The sequence below is a fragment of the Saccostrea echinata genome, unplaced genomic scaffold (assembly GCF_033153115.1).
Source record: "Saccostrea echinata isolate AGI-Se365-2 ecotype Australia unplaced genomic scaffold, CSIRO_AGI_Sech_v1 ptg000009l, whole genome shotgun sequence".
NCBI lineage: Eukaryota > Metazoa > Mollusca > Bivalvia > Ostreida > Ostreidae > Saccostrea > Saccostrea echinata.
This window is the reverse complement of record NW_026889758.1, coordinates 42258735-42279873: the sequence shown is the minus strand read 5'-3', so window position 1 is coordinate 42279873 and position 21139 is coordinate 42258735. Positions and strand designations below refer to the sequence as shown.

Genomic DNA, 21139 nt, shown 5'->3' with positions numbered 1-21139 from the left:
AAGTGGAACTCTTTTGTAAGTGAGGGTCATTATGGATAACTTCCGTGATAAACAAATAACTGTGCAATGTGCTGTGTGCAATGCCATGATTTAAAATCGTTATGAAATGGAAGAGGAAATACAGAAGTTGAAGATACAACTTGAGTTAAAAGAGCAAGAAAACAGAAGATTAAAAGAGATATTGGTACTAATATATACTACATAATACCATGATATTGACATGTTGATATTTATACATACCGAGAAAATTCGAGCAAGATTATGTAGTCTGTACACTATCTAAATTATAATAGATTTTGCAAAAATATCATGTGATTTTGTTTTGACTTTTAGTATACACTTTTATTATAGAAAGTAGGTTTTAGCGTATATAGTATGTTGACGGTGAAACCGTTGGGGCGAGCACATTTGTGTATCCACCTCTTCAAATTACACGAGACATTTTGAACTTCTAGACTGTGGACGTCATGTATAAGTTGCATAACAAATTTTCAGAGAGGCAAATATTTAATGAAGAGTGTCTAATCTACTATCTCTGTGCACCTTCCATTCAAGCAAGCAAGGTTTGCAAAAACCTGGGAAATGCTCATATTTCCCAGGACAGTGGGAAATACTGGTAATTCCAGGGAATAACTGGGAAATAATCTGTACTTTTTACTGGAACGGGAAATACCAGTATTTACCACTGGTAATTCCCACCCCTAGTATTTCCAACCTTGAAAGCAAGTAAGTTACTTTTTTTAATTGTTAAACTCTTCTATGGTTATCATGAGAACATGAGCCAAAAAGCAGTACCACAGTTGTAGAAAGACAGCCTAATCATTGCATTGTGGGTCCAGAGGTTACTGCAGAAAAAAATCACTTGGATCATTGTGCAAAGTATGAATTTTCTCTTCACCCATGCTTTGCTTAAAGAGCTCAAAGTGTGATGCTGGTTGTGCTTGCGATTATTCTTGAAACAAATAGAAAGATTTAGGGATAGTAATTTTTATGAAGTCTGTTTATATAAATATGATCAAAGAGAGTTGTTGTGAATGGATATGTTTTACAATGATAAACAGAACAAAGTGTAAATGACTTACAGAATTGTCTGTACAACTGTACAATGTAGTTAGAAAATGGCTTTGTTTTTTTGCTATGTGGTCTATCTTCTATACAATTTTATAAACTTTTACTACATAAGCGAAAATGATCCATTGAGCTTAAAGAAATGATTTGTCTTGAATAACACAATCCTATTCTATTTAAAGAAAATTCCAAATGCATACCCATGCACATATGATGTAGAACTAGAGTCAAGGACATCTTTAACAAATGCAGAAATTGGAAGATATAGTAGACAGTTAATCCTTCCAGAGATTGGTGTTCAAGGTTTGTTTGTTGAACTTATACATTTGAATTAGTCTTAAATGTATCAGTTTAGACAGTTTTTTTTTTTTTTAAAAATCAGCCTATATCTGATGCAAACTATGATCAATATAAGTATTTGATATGTTCTATATAATTTTATAACAGGACAATTGAAGTTAGCTAATACCTCTGTACTGGTGGTTGGTGCTGGGGGCTTGGGATGTCCAGCTGGAATTTACCTTGCAGCAGCTGGATTGGGTATGTATGAATATATTTCACTTGTATCTCTTGTTACATCTCATGGCAAATTATTGCATATCTGAAATCAGTATTCACAGTTTATTATAAAAGCATGATGCTAGAACACAATTTAACAAAATATATAAATTCAGACAGATAGATTTACATATTTTTTTTATATTTATGAAAATTCTTTAAGAGAATTATGGAAAAGCATCAAAGTAGTCCAGCATTTTGCACTTTAATGCTCTCACTTTTTCAGTCACCTGAGTCGAAGGCTCAAGTGAGGTTTCCTGATCAAAATTTGTCTGTTGTCTGTAGTTGTCATTGCTGTAGTTGGCATTGTCATAAACTTTTCACATTTTCATCTTCTTCTCCAGAACCACAGGGTCAATTTCCACCAAACTTGCTACAAAGCATCCTTTGGTGAAGGGTATTCACACTTTTCAATTGAAAGACCATGTCCTCTTTCAAGGGGAGATAATTAAGAATTAGTGAAAATTAAATGGCATCTTTCAAAAATATTCTTCTCAAAAACCACATTACCAGAAAAGTTGAAACTTATGTGAAAGCATCATTACATATTGTAGATTCAAATTTATTCAAATCATGACCCTCAGAGATAGGGTGGGGCCACAACAGGGGATCAAAGATATACACAGGAACATGTAGGAAATATCTTTAAAGTATTCTTCTCAAGAACAGCAAAGTCATGATTAGTCATGTTAATACAGAAGCATCTTCAGGTAGTGTAGATTCAAGTTTATTCAATTTTAACCCCCCCTCCCTCCCATAGGGTGGGGCCACATCAGGGATCAAAGTAATACATAGTAATAAATAGAATATATTTTTAAAATTCATCTTAAGATTACCAGCAAAGCCATGATAAGTCATATTAATAAAAAGCATTCTCAGTTAGTGTAGATTCAAGTTTGTTCAAATCATGACTCTGAGGGATAGGGAGGGACCACATTAGGCAATCAAAGTCTAACATGGGAATATACATGTATAGGTAAAAATCTTTAAACAGTATTGAGCTGATGTCTGCTTTTCTATAAGAAAAGTGCTCAGGTGAGCAATGTGGCCCATGGACCTCTTTTTTGTGTCAATCTATTGTTTAATAACCTTATTCTAACATTAAGTTTTAAAACAAAGGGAAAAACAAGATGTGCTTGTGAAACATTGATGCCCCCATAAAGCAGGAATGACCAAAAGTTCTGAAATGCAAATGAAACTCTAAAGTGGAGAGGTAAAAAATGTTGGTAGTTTGGTGTTCAAAGAAAGGACTTGTCACAAGAAATACTTATGTGAAATATGAAAGCCCTAGCACCAATCATTCAAAGGTTAAAGTTTCTCAAAAATAGGTCATACTCTAAAGTCAAGAGGTCATAAATGTTGGTATCCTAGGGAAGGTCTTTGTCACAAGGAATACACATGTGAAATATGAGTGCACTATCACCAATTCTTCAATAGTTATGGCCAAGGTTAAAGTTTTTCAAAATTAGGTCAAACTTGAAGGTCAAGAGGTGAAAAATATTGGTATCCATGGAAAGGTATTGTTATTAGGAATACATATGTGAAGTATGAATGCCATAGCTCCATATGTTACAAAGTTAATGGCAAGGTTAAAGTTTGGAAAAATTTTGCAAAAGTGGGTCAAACTCAAAGGTCAAAAGGTCAATTATGTTGGTACTGAAAGAAAGGTCTCATGTGAAAAATGAAAGCCCTGGCTCCAACCAACCAAAAGTATGGGCAAGGTTAAAGTTTTTGTGGACAAACAAACAGACAGACCAAAAACTATATGAAAATTAGAAATAGGGGCCTATATATTTATCACAAATACACTGTATACTCAACAATGTATCATCTGCATTTAAATATGTATATGTCATGCCCATTTGGGCCCTGATTTGGTTAAAAATTCTATTCAGTATATAGATCAACAATATAAATATAATCCAAGCCAAGCCTCATCATTTTTAGTTAAAGGGGGGATCACTATATAGCCACTCTCCCCCTCTCCCAGATGGGAAGACTCACTTTATAACCATTTATTTCCAGGGAGGGGGGTCTCACTCTGAGACTGAGCATGATGAGGCATGATACAGCACTAGTGCATCTTTGCATCTGCAGCGTTCTTTCATTTTCATTGAGAATTTCCAGCTAGAGCAATCAAAATGCATGTTTATAGTCTTATTGCAGTATTACTTATGATGAACAGAAAGAAGCACTTGAAAACCTGAATAATATCCAAATTTTTTTGTGAAACATGCAATTTAAGATTTCCGTTTAGTCGGTTCTGGACTTTGGTCACGTAATGGGGTGAAAATCATTCAACCATTAAATTACCAGCTACAAAAAGTTGAAGATTTCTTAACCTTTTAGGTACAAAATTATGCACTATATGTGAATTCTTTTCACTAAAATAGGAAGTTGCATTTCTTTTGCATTTCAGTGAATAAGTTAATGTAAAACAACAGATTGTCCACCTCCAGTGTAATAAAAGTATTGAAAATTGTATCTTTTTTTAAGGAAGGATAGGAATTGTAGACTATGATGAAGTAGAACTGTCAAATTTACACCGTCAGATTCTTCATACCGAGGGAAAAGTAGGTGTGGCTAAATCTTCATCAGCTGCTTCAGCATGTAGTCAGTAAGTTCATGTTTAATTGACATATTATCTTAAAAGAATTCAAAAATTTAAATCCCAGCACACATAAAGTATGTATATATCTACATGAACATCTATTATCTGTGATACAGATTCAAGTCATTTTCTAAGCAAATGCTAATTGGAAAACAACATGGAACATTGCTTGAGTTATTGCCCTTAGAATTGTGTTGAGAAGCTTTTTGTAGGATAAAGAATGTTTTATTTTTATTAGTTAGTAAGTATTGTGTGAGATTTGGTTACTGAAAAATAATAAATATTTACTTTTAGGTCTGTGCAATTTATTTTTTGTAGTGTATATATATATGTGTACTTACACATTGTATGTGTTCTGGGCATATTACATCTGTATTGAATTTCCTAACTGAAAATGAATTATTTAGCGTAATTTATTTTTAACAATTTAAGGGATAATTAATTTTCTATGGCAAATACGTGGTTGATTTATTAGCTACATTCATTTTTAGCACAGCCAAGACTATCTGCTAATAATGCCAAAATAAGATCATTACTAAAAATTCCCACTGTACAGTACTATTTCATCAAAGATGGGAAAAAAGCCCTGCTGTTTTTATTATGCCCCCGGATCAAAAGATCCCGGGGGTACATTGTTTTTGTCCTGTCTGTCTGTTTGTCTGTTTATCTGTTTGTCTGTTTGTCCGTTTGTCTAGCTGTCTGTTTGTCTGTCTGTCTGTTGTCAACTTTAACCTTGCCCATAACTTTTGATTGGTTGGAGCTATGACTTTCATATTTCACATGTGTATTCCTTGTGACAAGACCTTTCTTTGGGTACCATCATATTTGACCTTTTGACCTTGACCTTGGAGTTTGACCCACTTTTGCAAAATTTTATGAGACTTTAACCTTGGCCATAACTTCTGAACAGTTGATGCTTGGGGTTTCAAACTTCACATGTGTATTCTTTGTGACAAGGCCTTCCTTTGGATACCAACAACTTTGACCTTTTGACCTTGACCTTGGAGTTTGGCCTACTTTTGAAAAACTTTAGCCTTGGCCATAACTTTTGAACAGTTGGTGCTTAGGGTTTCAAACTTCACATGTGTATTCCTTGTGACAAGACCTTCCTCTGGATATCAACCACTTTGACCCTGTGACCTTGACCTAGGAGTTTGACCTACTTTTGAAAAACTTTAACCTTGGCCATAACTTTTGAATGGTTGGAGCTAGGGCTTTCATACTTCAAATATGTAATCCTTGTGACAAGACCTTCCTTTGGATACCAACCACATTGACCCTTTGACCTTGACCTAGGAGTTTGACCTACTTTTGAAAAACTTTAACCTTGGCCATAACTTTTGAATGGTTGGTGCTAGGGCTTTCATACTTCACATATGTAATCCTTGTGACAAGATCTTCCTTTGGATACCAACCACTTTGACCTTGACATTGACGTTTGACTTTTATTTAAAAAACTTTAACCTTCGCCATAACTTTTGAACAGTTGTATCTAGGTCTTTCAAATTTCACAGGTATATTCCTCGAGACAAGACCTTTCTTTGGGTATCAACATTTTTTATCTTTTGGCCTGGATTTTGACTTGCATTTGAAGAAACTTTAACTTCGCCATAAGCTGCCATATGGGGGCATCAGTGTTTCACAAACACATCTTGTTAAACTACATATTCATACCATTTATCAAACATCTTTTTGAAGCCTTATAAACCTTCAAAGGCTCTTAAAAAAAGATTGTTTTATTAGTTTGAATGTATGAAACTTGAGCCTATTCAATTAGAAGTGATGGAGGGGGGGGGGGGGGGGCTCAACTCATTGAGAATCAGCCTTTGCTCTTAAAGGTGGAAACTTTATGACAATTTTCTTACAGAAGATGGAGTTAGAAATGAAATTCAAGCAAATTCAGTAAAGCTCATGGAGCCAACTTTGAGACAGATCAATGTTGAAGCAGAAAATTAAATAAAGGAAACCCTGTGGTTTATCACTTAATATAGAGCTTTGTCATTATGCAGAAAGTTGTGCCTTTGGACACTGACAGTTAGTAGCAGTCCTGCCCAGTGTGAACTTAACAATGCACTTAAGTTACCATGTAAAGCTTGTTAGATTACATGTTAATAACCATGCAATGGTGATCAGTGATGTGTAATTTTTTACTTTTAGGCTGAATTCCCTTGTGCAATGTGTACCCTACAGAGTACAGCTTGACAGCTCCAATGCTCTACAGATCATTAAGAAGTATCCTTTATAGGTGACAGACATTGCCTAAAGGGTAGAGGCACTGGTGAAAACTTCTTAGTTCAATATGTCAGACAATCACACATTTATCATCAAGGTGTGAATGTACAAGCTAAGTGGATGTGCCACTCATTTTACATACCAAATAGACACAACTTCTGTCAGATATGCATTTGTGTGAAATGATTATAGATTATCATAAAGTAATGGAATACTAGAAATTTATTTCTGTTTGAATCTTACTTTCTTTTAATTTCTAGTGCTACAAAAAATGGTTATTACGAATCAGCTGTTCACCTGTCTTGGGGACGTTGTCTGCAACTGTACCCCCAGCATTTGAACTTTGGAGTTGGGGGGGGGGGGTCACCTTGTTCATCTATCTGGCTGTCCATAGACATAGAAATTACATGTATCTCAAAAACTTTTCATAATTTTGTTTACAAACTTATTGTACAATGTCAGGATTGTCCCTAAGACCCAGTGGCCAGGGAATTTCCCCACCTACAATGACGTAAACCCCTGGTTAATTTGGTATTCTCCCTCAACCCTCCGTTAGGAGAGGCAAACCCCCTTTTTAAATGTTCCCTGTTTTCTCAATTCTTAGGAACAACCCTGAATGTACCTGTGCACCAGTTACATTTCATCATTATTGAGTATAGTATGCAGTATAAAAGTTGTTAGGTTAGAAGATTTTTTTAAAGCTATTTTTAAAGTGCCCTTTTGTCGGTTTCCCTGCAAGAATACTGTAGACAGGGTTATTTTTGCCCTATGTAATTTTTGCCATTTTGCACTTGTCAACAACTTTGCCCCATTTTTAATTCAGTTCTGATTAAGAAATTATACTGTGTCCTTTGAATTCATCCCATTTTAAATTTTCCTATCTGTGATTAGGGCGAAAGGGGTGAAAATGAATTGGGGGCAAAAATTTCCCTTATACAGTATTACCCCCATTGGGACAACTGTAGTACGGTGTCTACTTCCTCATAAAAAAGAAGGTGCCTACTTCCTGATAGAGAAGAAGGTGCCCACTTCCTTATAGAGAAGAAGATACTTACTTCTTATAGAGAAGAAGGTGCCTACTTCCTTACAGAGAAGAAATTGCCTTCTTCCTTGTAGAGAATAAGAAGCAGTATGTGTTGTTATGAAAATCTCCCAGTAAAATCATATTCTGAATACAGTTTATAATGATATATCAAATTACAATTCTGCAATTCTTAATATTAGGATCTGTGCTTCAAAAAAGTATACATGTATAATGTTACTGTAAATGTGGCAATTATGCAGGGTGGATTATTTCACACAAATTCAAATTAATTTAAGGTATTAGAGGTGTAATACGCCATTTCCGGTAAAAATGACGGCATTTACCGAGGTGTCTGACATCGGCAGTTTTCGGAACACTGTACTTCGTAAACAAAAATGGCATGTCGTCATGACGGCCTAGGACGCTAACATAAAACATACATCAAAGAAAAGGAATATAACTTAGCGGAGGAGAGAATAAATATGATATTACGTAGAAAACACGTTAATATATTTTGTTAGACAAAATATTCAGTCAAAACGATGATACATTCAAATTCACACTTCATGGGTTTTTCCAACTTCTAAAAATAGCACCATTTTCGAAGAACGAACGAAATATAACTTTCTTCAAAACTTTACATTCGCATCGCGATTTCTTGTGATTCTCTCAATATCAGCAAACCGTTTGAGGGGAAAAAATGTACGTAATTGGTAGCATTGCGTGCATTGTAGAATCTGCAATTTATAAGTGACGTTCAATATCCATACGTAAAATATCTGAGATGTTCAAAATATATCAGTAAAAAAATAGAATGTAAATATGTTTACAACATTAAAGAAAAATAATTAATATTAGATATGGGAATAAATGATTTATTCTGGGTTGGGTTAGGGTGATTTTTGTTATTTTATTTACATTAATTAATTTATTTATTTTTACATAAGTTTACTGTTTAGAAGGAGGGGGGGGGTGAATATATTCTTTATTGATATTTTTTATATTCATGTGGGGAACAAATTAGTTTTTTTTTTACCTTTTGATTAGTGTTTCTGTCAGTATATATTTTAGTCTACGTTGTATAGTAATGTTTTGATCTGTAAAGAACTTCATGCACATGGAAGCTGCAAAAATGTAGGTCATTTTGCAAATCTTTGTCTGGGTCAAGGTCACTGTGACGAGGTCAATCTTCTGAACAAATGAATATGACTAAAGTGAAGTGTATTCAATATGACAATAACCTGTTGTTTATATATGCTCATCATTTCATTAATTATCATATCCCATGACATTTACAAAAAACAATGGCTTAAATTTTTAGGGGTACATCGCTTTGATACAGAATATAGATAAATATTGTGGATGGAATAAATTTTTTTTGCTGTTATATTATCACAAACACACCTTACACAAAAATGATATTGTTCTTTTATTGATCTTTCCTACCATATTTTTCTTTGACAGAATATTACAAACGGTTTTATGAAAAAAATTGTCACTCAAAGTAGACAAGTTCTCTCGATTACAAGTATTCATATATCATACCTGATGAATTTGAACTAAAAAGAATGCATATATGCAATCTTTACTGCTTAGTGTTGCAGCTGAATACATGAAACATTCAACTGTTTGCGACTAACTAGAGCAGAGGTAAAAATTACATCTGTACCTTTTGTCTATTAAAGGTGCACCAGTGGTTAGAGGGTACCGGCATGAAAATAAAAATAGAAAAATTATGTTTGGACAGAATTGCATGAAACTTTGGGAAATACTGCCTGAAGTGTTGTCCATTATAACTAAACTGAATTTAGTCATATTCAAGGTCATGACCATTACACCCCTAATACCTTAAAAGAAATCTTGCATAATATATTCAGTCCTTTGACATATATATACCTGTATATTGTATTCAGCATTAACAGTGCATTATTCTGATACCAAGATATTATCTTCTACATATATATGGCTTTTCTTACTGAATCAAGTTATTTAAAATAAATCTGAATGTATACAGTAAACTTGAACATCACTAATTCACAAAATATGAATTACTTTATATTACATGTGTCTAAAGACAAAAATTATCAAATGAGTGTTAATAGTATTACATTCTTAACACTGTGTATCTATGACATTGTGTTGGATGCAAGTGATAATGTTGCCACTCGATATCTACTAAACGATGCCTGCATCCTGTCTAAGAAACCACTGGTATCAGGAAGTGCCCTCCGATTTGAAGGACAGGTAAATGATGGGTGTTGGTGCCAAAGGACTATATTCGGTAATGACCAGTATTTGCCCCCAAAATCAAACTTGGATGGAGAAATATATAATTATGTTCTAAAGCAGCGGGATATATGCAGACTTCAAAGCACTAAATATTTTCATATGCCATGACGCCATATGCTAGATATGACGTCAGGAAAATGACGTAAATTCAAAATTTCCATGATTTATACAAAAAAAGGTATATATTACGTCGATATTTTGAGTAAAAGTCACCGCGCGCAGGTCTGCTCCAACTCAACATTTTGATATAATGTGTAGAATGATAATATCAATGAAATATATAAATATTGTTCTGGAGCAGGCCTGCGCTCTATAAATTTTACAGAAAAAATTGAACAATTTTTGTCCATTTTTTCCTCTTTCTGAAAAAATAACACAAAATCCGAATAATTTGTGACGTCATATAAACAAAAGTTGCCAGTAACCTACTTTGAAACTATAATATTTTTTGTTAATTTAGATTTCTCATACAATATATACAATTCAGCACATTTCAAGAAATTTTTCAAAATACGTCTTTTGTTGGGGCAAAAATATGCATATACCGCATATAGTTTTTTTTAAGAATTCAATTTTGACCATTTTTGAGATTTTTTACTGCTGAACTATTTTTTTGTACTCTGATTTATTTGCATGTACATATCACCAAAAACTGTTAAAGTTCTCTATATTTTTCTTGAAATTTAAATCAGCTAGGACTGACAGATAAAAGGATTCTGAATTTCCCTCTAGTATTTTAACTATGGAAATTACCAAGTAAATGAAGTTTTAATTGGGGGGTACCAAATAAACACTCAGATATAATTGCAGTTTGTATTGTAATGAATATTGGTACATTATTATTATATATGTCAAGTCATTTTGCCCTCAGTAGATCAATCTGTATGAGAGCATTCATATCTGTTTAATCTGGGGGTTATTGTTAATGCTGTATATATAATGATTGTGTCTTATCTAGTGGTATATTGGTTATGCTATGTGAATTTTATTGCTACATATTTATGTTTTCTGAAATGCATTTTAGTTGTACAGATCTGGAATAAAGAGGTGTGTCACACTACTGTGAGTGATAAAAATAGAAACCGTAAATGATATTTTTAGTCTTTTATTGAAGCTATATCAATGAGACAAAAATAGATACAGTGTATCACTTAAAGAAATACACAAGATGCATGTTAAAAATCATGCAGTTCATTCATTTTTACTCCCAAAGTACATGTAAATACAGAACTTCATATTCTGTAGCAATGAAAAAATGTACACATAAAATTGGAAAGGATGCTTTCCAGATCAGTGGAATAGCATACAGTTCTCTTCTTAATAAAGTATACTTTATACAGTTTTTGACTGGGTTTGAGGGCAAAATGCTGCGATGCATTTTGTCAGACCTGAGAAACAAACTGTTTGCCTGAGGCCATTAGGCTGAAGACGGGAGTTTGGTTCAAGGGTTCAGCATTTAGCCCAAGAACCAAGTCATTTAGCCATCTTTAAAGAATTGTCCCTATGCCCTTTCCCAACCAAATGACTAAAAATTCAGCCCAAGAACCAAGTCATTAGGCCATCTTTAAAGACTTGTCCCTTTGCCTTTTCCCAACTGAATGGCTAAAATTTTAGCCCAAGAACCAAGTCATTAGGCCATCTTTAAAGAAGTGTCCCTATGCCCTTTCCCAACCAAATGACTAAAAATGGCCCAACTCAAAAATTTTTAGGAAACAATTATTTTTTTTTTATTCATCTGGAATTTTCTCATCCACTCAACAACTATTTGAATTTTATTAAACCTTCAATTTCAATAAATTTGGAAAATTCAGCACTGCAGATGTTAAAAATATCTGGGTAAAAATTTGACTGCCTACCTACCGCCTAATTTTTTCATCCTTAGTTGGGAGAGGGCAATTAAACTTTTTTTTTAAGATAGCCTGAAATGTTTTGTTATGCCTTTAAAAATTGTTTCCAGTGTTGGATGATTCGGCCTGCCTAACCGAGGATCATTGAATGCAAATTAATTAAGTGTGACATTAAAAAGTCATAGCTGTTCAACATCTCACCAATTATTCCAACATCTCACCAATATTGTATTTTTTTTTTTTACCACTTAGTAAAAACACTGGAAATGAAATTTTTTTAAGTATAGATTTATATAAGAAACAATTTTTAAAGGTTTAACAATATAAACTGGTATTGCCCAATGAAATATTAATCTGAATCAAATAAGTATAGAAAATAATACTGATGTCTTTACTATTACTGATACAAACTGTGATTTTCATTCAGATAAAATGGTATGCTAGACATTCTACAATTCATAGGTATCTGCCATGTTGTATTTACTCCTTTGACAGTTGACAGTTTATGGTTATAAAGGTGGACCCTGCTACAGATGTTTGTACCCCAAACCCCCACCCCCTGAAACTGTCACAAACTGCTCTGATGGTGGAGTTCTTGGAGTTGGTAAGTTTTCAGAATTTTGGATACCATTTAGCAGGTTTTATGAGAGATTAATTTTTTTAAAGAACAAACATTTTTTTCTTATTGGTAAGTATTGGTGGCTATCTTCCTGAACCTCATGACAAAAAAAACAAGAAAATAAAAACAAAAATACCAAAAAGGGAGAGAAAAAAGACCCCAGAGAAAAAAAATATATTACATGCCTATAATTTATTGTTGACCATTGCATTTGATCTATTTTATGATGATGGTTTGACACTCAGTAAGTTTTTTTGTACATGAGAATGTGCATAATAGGGTTGAAGTAGATTATCTTATTCTTCAGTATACAGGAAATGCATGTCAACTACTGAACTCTCTTCTCCATGACTAAGTATGCATGTATTGAACCATAATTATGCATACAGTAAGTTCTTATTTTTGAATAAGTAAATAATTGTTACATCAAATTAAAAGTTATTTTGCGTGGTAAAAATGTCACATTAAAAGTTTAAAACTTACTGTATCTATTAAGTTCAAATGGATAAATTTTGAGTAAATGATTTTTACATCAAACTTAAGTTATTTTGCATAGTAAAAATGTCACATTAAAAGTTTAAAACTTACTGTATTTATTAAGTTCAAATCAAATGTGATGAATGTTGATTGAAATTTAATCAAATACTAGTGTTTATAACACTATATAATTTAATTCTGGTTATAACGCAGTATTTGATTGGGTAAAAAAAATTACTTTATACCGTTTAAGTTGGGTTGCCTACATCACAATTACTTGTCAAAAACGATGGATCTGCCTGATGTTACATTTAAATTTTGAACAATTTGAATTATAATAGTAAAAGTTCAGAAATTATTAAATACTACATGTATTGTGTAAAACATGTGCAAAACATAGCCTTTTCACTCAAACATCTAAAGACCTTACACTCAAATTCAATGAACAAATTATATAAAAGATTAATCAGTTTGTATCTGAATACTGGGTACTGTTAATTTCAAGAAGGATAATTGTATATTGAATAAATAGTACCTATGTGATTGCAAATGCACTAAAACATCTATTAGATAATATAAAAAAATTGAAATAAACTTTAATGTTTCAAGTAACTTGTATACTTCTTTCAATTAATATTTTTTAGTACCTGGAATAATTGGAAGCATGCAAGCACTGGAGGCCATTAAAATAGCTTGTGAAATGGGATGTATCCTTTGAGCAGTTGAATAAATGAATGATTGAGATGTATATTTGAAGACAGTATTGGCTTTGTTATGATAGGGAATTCAAATCATCTGTCTCAGAGCTGCAAACTGAACCACATTAATCCTTACAATGTTTGGAGTTCAATATAAAATGATTCAGCTGTATCTTAGTATAGAATAATATTCCAGAGGACATGCTTCAGACTGTATATTGTATAGTCTTGAATGTTTAAAATTATGCCTGCTAGTACAACTGTAGTATTTATGAGTATGGAATTAATTAAGATCCCTTGTAAAACAGAGTTCTTAATCTGAGGGGGCATTTCTTTTCAAGCATTGTATAAACTATAGTGTACTGGTTTCCATGCACAATAAATCTTAAGAAGTATAGATTGTAAACAGTAAAAGTGCATTATCTGAAACATGCTATCATCTGACTGAAATATTGTACAACATGACATCAGACAACTTAGTTTATGTAATATATGCTGTGACATTTATTGCCCAATTGACCTGCAGAATATGTCAAAATAAAGGTGTGAAAGAACAGGATCTATCTATCATGATAAATTTGGTCTTGTTTAGTTCTGTATTTTATTTCCTCATTTCTGTTACAATAGTTCTACTTATATTTTAACTGTGAGATTAGCATGTAATCCAAAGTATAACTTTCATTTTTATAAACTGTTGAATTTTTTTGTGTGTAGATACTTTTTGAGAAAAAAAAATCTTCATTAAAGAATAAAATAACATTGAGAGTAAGTTTTAATCCAATGTCAAAATCAGTTTTCAGTGAAAAGAATTTTTTCTTAACACTACAAAAATCTTAAAACACAATTTTGCTTTTGATACCACAACAGTACATTAAGCAAAATTTTCTTGATTTTTAGCTGACCTAAACCAAAAGGTTCAAGTGAGCTTTCTGATCACCTGTTTCCATCATCTTCTGTAAGCCTATTGGTTCTAGAGAGGAAGTTTAAATTTCAACCAAACTTGCATCAAAGCATTGTCTGGTGAAGCTGATTCAAGTCTGTGTATGTGTGCATTTTTTAAAATAAATTAAGGGTCATTCCCACTTTGTGGCAAGGGTAGAATATCAAAAAGAGGCAAAAATAAGGTTGGGACATTCAAAGAACCATGATGAAACTTGTTTGAAAACTATTTGAAAAATGTAGACTCAATTTTTTTTTTTAAGGTTAAGGTGCAATAGGGTATCAAAGTTTAACTTAGGAATATGTAGAAAAAAAATATTTACCGGGTAAAGAATAGCAAGGCTGTGGTTAGTCATTTACATATGCAAGCATCCTCAGGTAGTGCAGATTCAAGTTTGATGAAATCATACCCCCTTCTGGGTTGAGTGGGTTCATAATGGGGTATCAATGTATTAAATTGGATATACAGAAGAAAAATCTTCTCAAGAAGTGCAAGGCCATGATTAGTCACATTGCAAGCATACTCAGGTAGTGTGGATTCAAGTTTGTTCAAATTTTGGCCCCACTGGGTTAGGGGGGGCACAAAATGGGATCAAAAGTTTTTTTGTTCATGAATTGATAGAAAAAAAAATCTATAAAAATCTTACTGTAAAGAACAGCAGGGGCCACAATTATTCACACTAATAATCAAACATTAGTGAAATACATTGTATATATGCAAGCATCCTCATGTAGTGTAGATTCAATTTTGTTTATATCTTGGCCATGATAGGATTTGGCCACAACAAGCATTTTCAGTTTTACATAGGAACACATGTATATGGGGAAAATAATTAAAAATCTTCTCAAGAACAGGTAGACCATGATTTATTGTATTGATATTCAATCATCATTAGGTTTGTGCAGATTCATGTTTGTTTTAATCATTGCCCCAGAGGTAGGGGGAGCCACAATAGTGATAAAAGTTTTACATGGGGATACATTGAAAAGAATCTTATAACATCTTTTTCTCTTAAAACAGCAGGGCCGCAACCAGTTGTATTAAATTACTATGCAAGCATCAACAGGAAGTGCAAATTCAAATTTGTTCATGCCCTATTGGGGTAAAACGGAGTTGCAATAGGGGATCAGAGTTTTACATTGGAATTTATATGGGGAAATTCTTTAAAAACATTCTTAAGAAGAGTAGTCCCTGATTAGTCCCATTATTAAGTAAGTGTCCTCAGATAGTCCAGTTTTAAATTTGTTCAAATCATGCCCTCTTGAGATAGGGTGAGTCACAGTTGGAGATCAATATATGCACATACATGTATATAGAAAAATATCTTTATCAAAAATCTTTTTGAGAGCATCAATGCCATGATTGGTCATATTAATATGCAAGCATCCTCAGATAGTGTAGAATCAAGTTTGTTAGTCTTTGGGAATAGGGTTGAACAACAATTGGGGATCAAACTTAATGTATTATTAGGGCCACACTTAATCATATTGATGTGCAAACATTTGATGTGTTCATTCAAGTTTGGTTAAGTCATGACCCAAATGGGCTAGGGTGTGGATTGTCAACATTTTTCATGGGAATAAATGGGGAAAAAATCTTGAAAATCTTATTCTGAAGAACAGCAGGGCCAAGAGGACTATGTGAACTTAACCACTGGGAAGATGTGGTTGTTTACGTGTGTCTGTAAGCAGTTTTTAAAAGCACTACTTCTCCTACAGTTTTGGTCAGATTTCATTAAAACGGTACACATGTATTTTGCACCTTGATACATTATTCTCCTTTGTTTTTGATTTTGATTAATGGTGTTGCCATGGTTATTAAGAATAGAAATTTCTCTGAAATTCTTTCACAACTACTTACTCCTACAGTTTGGTTTGTTGTCAATAAATTGATGCTATGTTAGAAAACATCAAGATACATAATTCTGTAAATGTAAAAGATGAGTGCTACAAGTGTAGATGCAACTTTTTTCTTCCATTATTATAAGTACAAACAGTAGAGCTGCAGTCTCATCAGAGACAACTGATTAATGTTATGAATTTACTACATGTACTAGTATTCTAGAATGGCATTTTTTCCAATTTTTTTATTGGTACCTAAAAATAGGCCAATAATCACAACTGGTAATTTATTCTGTGATGACCCTTATACAAAGAAGAGTTGCATACTGATGCCACTTTCCAGAAGGAACCTAGTGACAATATTTTTTTTTGATAATGCATTGTCATCTTTTTTTTTGGTGTATGTGTCTAATACTTTTTGAAGTGCTCTGTCTTCTCAAGACTTGGCACACTATAAGTGTTAGTCATCATTGCTCACATTCCTTTTTTTTCTCGTAAACAAAAGAAAAAACTTGTTTTCTTAACAATTTTTAGCCTCATTTTGCCAAAAAATGCTTTTGTTTGATGGCCAGGAAGGAACATTTAGGACTATCAAACTGCGATCGAAACAGCCTTCATGTATTGTATGTGGAGACCATCCAGAAATTACAGAATTGATTGATTATCAGCAGTTCTGTGGTGCTCGGGCAGATGATAAGGTAGTTGTCATTTTATGGTTTGGTAAGGGGTGACTGTCTTATCTACAGGCTGTAAGTATTAACCACAGGTTGGAATTATGTCTACCTATTCCTTGACTGTTTTAATGGGTCTGTATAAATCAAAGGGAAGGCATACATAATTATGAAAATGGGCACTGATTACTTAATACCTGAAATACCATATGAAAATGAAAAAAAAAATGCCCAGAAATTTCTTATTTATTCTTAAGTTTACATACAGAATGCCAAGTTGATGAGTTAGCATGACTGTATGATGGAATATTTTCTTGAGTTCATTGTAAATCAGCAATCTTTAAAGACACTATTCTAATGCTTGAATTTTCTGATTTTGGCTGTTTTCACTTGAGTAACTGTAAACTAGGAAGAAAAAATACTATTTTTACTTTTTTTTTTATTTTACTCTTTAAATTTATTTGTTGAACAAAATTGGAAAATTTTGTAGTTTTAATATGGGTAAGGTTGTTATCAGGTATTTTCCAGAATCTTTCAAAAATTTAATATCCAGATATCCAGAGATTCAAGGTATGGAGGGTATAATATATGTAGAGAATAGGTGTTTAGGCCTTCCACATATCCTCTAGGTATTTGAGATATAGATGTTCAGGATACTGAAGTTCAGCTGTAGTTGTTTGTTATTTACCTGAATCTGTTGATTGAGAAGTAATTGCATTCTATCAATCCATTTTGTAGAATTCACAGTAATTAATTCACTCAGTCACTACTTTAACTATTCCGGCTTAGAGATCTTTATAAGTATTGCAAGCAATTTTCAATAAAACATGTCAAAAGTTTTAGTGACACTGTGACATTCATTTTTTTTTTTTATCAATTTTGCAGGAAAAGTCTTTGCATCTTCTAGAAACGGAGAATAGAATCACTGTACAGGTGTGTATTAAGTTTTGTTCAAATCCATTTTAAAAGGGGTGTTTTACCATTTGAATATCATTAGACGTAGTAAGAAATACAGGCAAACTTCATTATTTCGAACTTAATGGGACTGAGAAAAAGCTGAGAAATTCGAGAGTTCAAGGTATTGAGGGTGAAATACTTCGAGAAAAAGAGCCTGGGACTTCCAAATCACTTCGACATATCCATGGTATTCAAGATATCCGTGTTTGAGATATCGAGGTTCAGCTGTATAAGTAAAAGTGTCAGAACACCTACATTAACATTAGAATTTATACCTTTTTTGTTTGGCATAATAATACTGATTTGCCTTTCTTCAAGGACATCATTTATTTATTTCAGGACTTCAGATTTGTATATAGTAACATTTTATGCTGCTTAATACAAATATGTCCTCTTATTATGGCAAATCCATTAATTACTGATAAAAAGAATGACCACCTTAACCTTTTGGCTAGATGGATCTGTATTCACTACAAAATGATGATAATGTGTGGTCTTAATTATGTTTTATTGATTTTGCTCATTTTTTCCACTAAGATTGGCATTAAGAAAGCAGGGGTTCGTACAGAAGGTAAAATAGTGGAAAGAAATGTTTATTCCTGTGATAATGAATGTCTAGTCCCTATACTGTGTCAAAGGTCACACATATTTTGATTATGAAAATGTACTTGTCAATTGTTCTTGTACAGTAATTTGTCAAAATTGTTAGTTGTTTTTATGATTTTTCGTACCCAGAGGGTATACATAATTCTGTAGATTACTACAAGCTACATATGTACAAATGTTCCAAATCAATTACCCTAATATTGTTTGATAATACCTTGTCTGGTCAAATTTGATTGGTCAATTTCATTTTTTGTTAAAATAAATTATTTTAGGAGTACAAGCAGATTCTAGACTCTGGACAGAAGCATGTGTTGATTGATGTCAGGATGCCGGTGGAAATGGAGATATGCCAGCTTCCCACTGCGGCTTATAGTATCCTAACTGCATGGACTCTTAAGACTTGTGTATATATAATACATGTATAGATAAAAATTTTCCACTTGGGTCCCCATCATTCAAGGTTATTAATTTAACTATGTTCCTCACTCCTGCAAGCACCGAGGACACTCGAATCTAGAAAGGAGGAAGATATTAGGTGTGCATTTTTTTTAGTAATCATAACATACCTAAATACAAGTAATGAAGTATTGCTTTGGACCATATGTATATGCATACATATAGGCTTTTTTTTACATAGTAGGGGCCCAAAATGCAGTCAAAGGATTAAAATATATTCTTTACAGATTAAGACTGACTGTGAAAGGTGCAGACGAGGACCTTGGGACTTAAAAATATTCCTCATATCTCTATCTATCATAGATGTCAGTTTTTGGTATCTCTACTTTCCTTGACCCGAATTTCAGATTTACCAGTAAATTGTGTGGAGAGAGGAGACAACTTAGCTAGCCTGAAAGATCACATCCAATCTAGATCAGCTGGTGAACAGTCTTTTCCTGTTTATGTTGTCTGCAGAAGAGGAAATGATTCACAAATTGCTGTCCAAAAACTCAAGAACCATTTTAAATCAGAATCCATTCAGTTTAAGGACATTGCTGGCGGGCTTTACGCATGGGCAAAACATATAGACATCAATTTTCCTGTTTATTAATTCAAATGAAAATAATATAACAAAATGACAATATTTTTTTTTTTCTTTTTCATTACTCTTTTTAAAACATAGGCTGTGGTAATAAGGTGTACACTTGGAACTGTTCTGTGGATCACTGATAGTCTTAATGCATAAAATGATTTAAATTGAAATTCACTGTGGGTAAGCAGACCACACACTGTCCTATGGTGTTAAGTCCAGTGCCATCCAGGTGAATGATTCTGTGGTCATCAGGCATCAAAGAGAGAAAAACCTACAAATACAGAAGAAATAAAGAAATGCAACATCAAATCACAATTTCAAAATGAATCAATTTGACACTTACTATTATGCACCTTGCGTTACGTTTAATTACGAAAATAAATGTGAATTAGTACATGTACAGCTAGAGGGGTTGCACAAGTTTCGTTAAACATTAAAATACAGACAGTACATTCTACCATAATTTTACCAAAAAAAACTTTCACACTAAAAAGAAATAGACAAATTGAAAGCAGGACAAAATTGTGACAAATAAAAAAGACGAAGAATGTTAGTAGTCACCATAGGGAACCATGAATGGATTATAGTACCCGCCACTTCCGCCCCACGAACCCCGGAAAGAGTTGCGGTACAGAAGCTGCTTTCTCTGGTTTGCTTGTTGCTGTTCTAGTACATCACCGGCATCACCTGCCTCTGACCCACCGATTCCACCCCCAAAACCTCTCAGGAACCAGTTACTCAGTCCACCATTAAATCTCCCGAATCCTGAATTACCTGTTAATGATAGAGGGTGGTTTTAGTATCAGAGAGTGTGAATTTTTATAAAAGGCTAGTTTTAGGTTATATTTTGAAATTTTCAGTTGTAATACTTTGTGAATGTGTCATAGAAAAATATTTTGTTTGAAGAAAATATTTTGTTTAGAAAAAAAAGTCAAAGAACCCTTGGGGTACGGAAAAAGGGGGGTGGGGGTCCCGTCCCCAAGCACCTGTGCTTTCCTTTTGCATTTATCAGTTTATACAGTAGAAATTATAAAGTAAACATGCAGTGTGTTGGGCATATCATGCCTATTCATGGACGAGTTTGCCAAATGCCCTTTTATTTCTAGATTTTCTATATTGAAGTATTTTTAGAAATAATTTTTTTTAATTTTGATTTACTTACATACTTACTTCTGAACATAAGAAAGGCTGTGGAGAAATTGACGAGCGTCAACAGTACAACTAGGAAAGCTAGCTTTGTCATCTTCATAGTATATATTCGTGCTTCCTAGGTTTTACTGCAAAGAAGCCAGAAGAAAAGATTTAATTTTTTTCTGGTGCAAAATTACTTTTCAGGTTATAACTAATCTATGACACTTATAAATGAAATTTGTCCCATGAACAATCATACATTAATATGATGTACATCTTATCATCGGCAGATTTAGATGGACATAGTGGCCATTAAAACACCCTCCCTACATGTATACATTAGAGTATTCTATGAACCCCATCCCACCTCTTTTTTAACAGCTTGAGAGAAACTTCAATGCTTCAGGATACTTTGCTCTTCTTGAGCTCCACGAAAAGATTTGACGGAAGAAATTTATCATCAAAATAATTCACTTGCGATCCACGGCGAATTAATCACTTTGAGAGCATATCTTTGTGGCAGAGTGTCTATTTCTGACC

At 33.2% G+C, this 21139-nt stretch overlaps 2 protein-coding genes across 3 annotated transcripts; one reads left to right on the top strand and one right to left on the bottom strand.

Moving 5' to 3' along the window:
- The first annotated feature begins 75 nt into the window (after positions 1-75).
- On the top strand, positions 76-19517 carry LOC133183749 (adenylyltransferase and sulfurtransferase MOCS3-like). The gene is made up of 12 exons (XM_061318659.1): positions 76-184; positions 1251-1371; positions 1516-1608; positions 4123-4243; positions 6395-6469; positions 9596-9737; positions 12125-12233; positions 13370-13432; positions 16739-16902; positions 17761-17808; positions 18711-18810; positions 19242-19517. Exons 1-12 carry the CDS (start codon positions 107-109, stop codon positions 19484-19486), a joined length of 1359 nt encoding a protein of 452 aa, XP_061174643.1. The 5' UTR covers positions 76-106; the 3' UTR covers positions 19487-19517.
- LOC133183748 (uncharacterized) lies at positions 19481-20739 on the bottom strand. 2 transcript variants are annotated; one of them, XM_061318658.1, is made up of 3 exons: positions 20639-20739; positions 20059-20242; positions 19481-19739 (listed from the first exon to the last, which is right to left on the bottom strand). In XM_061318658.1, the coding sequence occupies exons 1-3, from the start codon at positions 20715-20717 to the stop codon at positions 19724-19726; spliced, it is 279 nt and encodes a 92-aa protein (XP_061174642.1). In that variant the 5' UTR covers positions 20718-20739; the 3' UTR covers positions 19481-19723. The 2 variants fall into 2 exon arrangements, with proteins under 2 accessions (XP_061174642.1, XP_061174641.1); XM_061318657.1 differs by having other exon boundaries at positions 19486-19739; positions 20030-20242.
- Between the last annotated feature and the right edge of the window lie 400 nt (positions 20740-21139).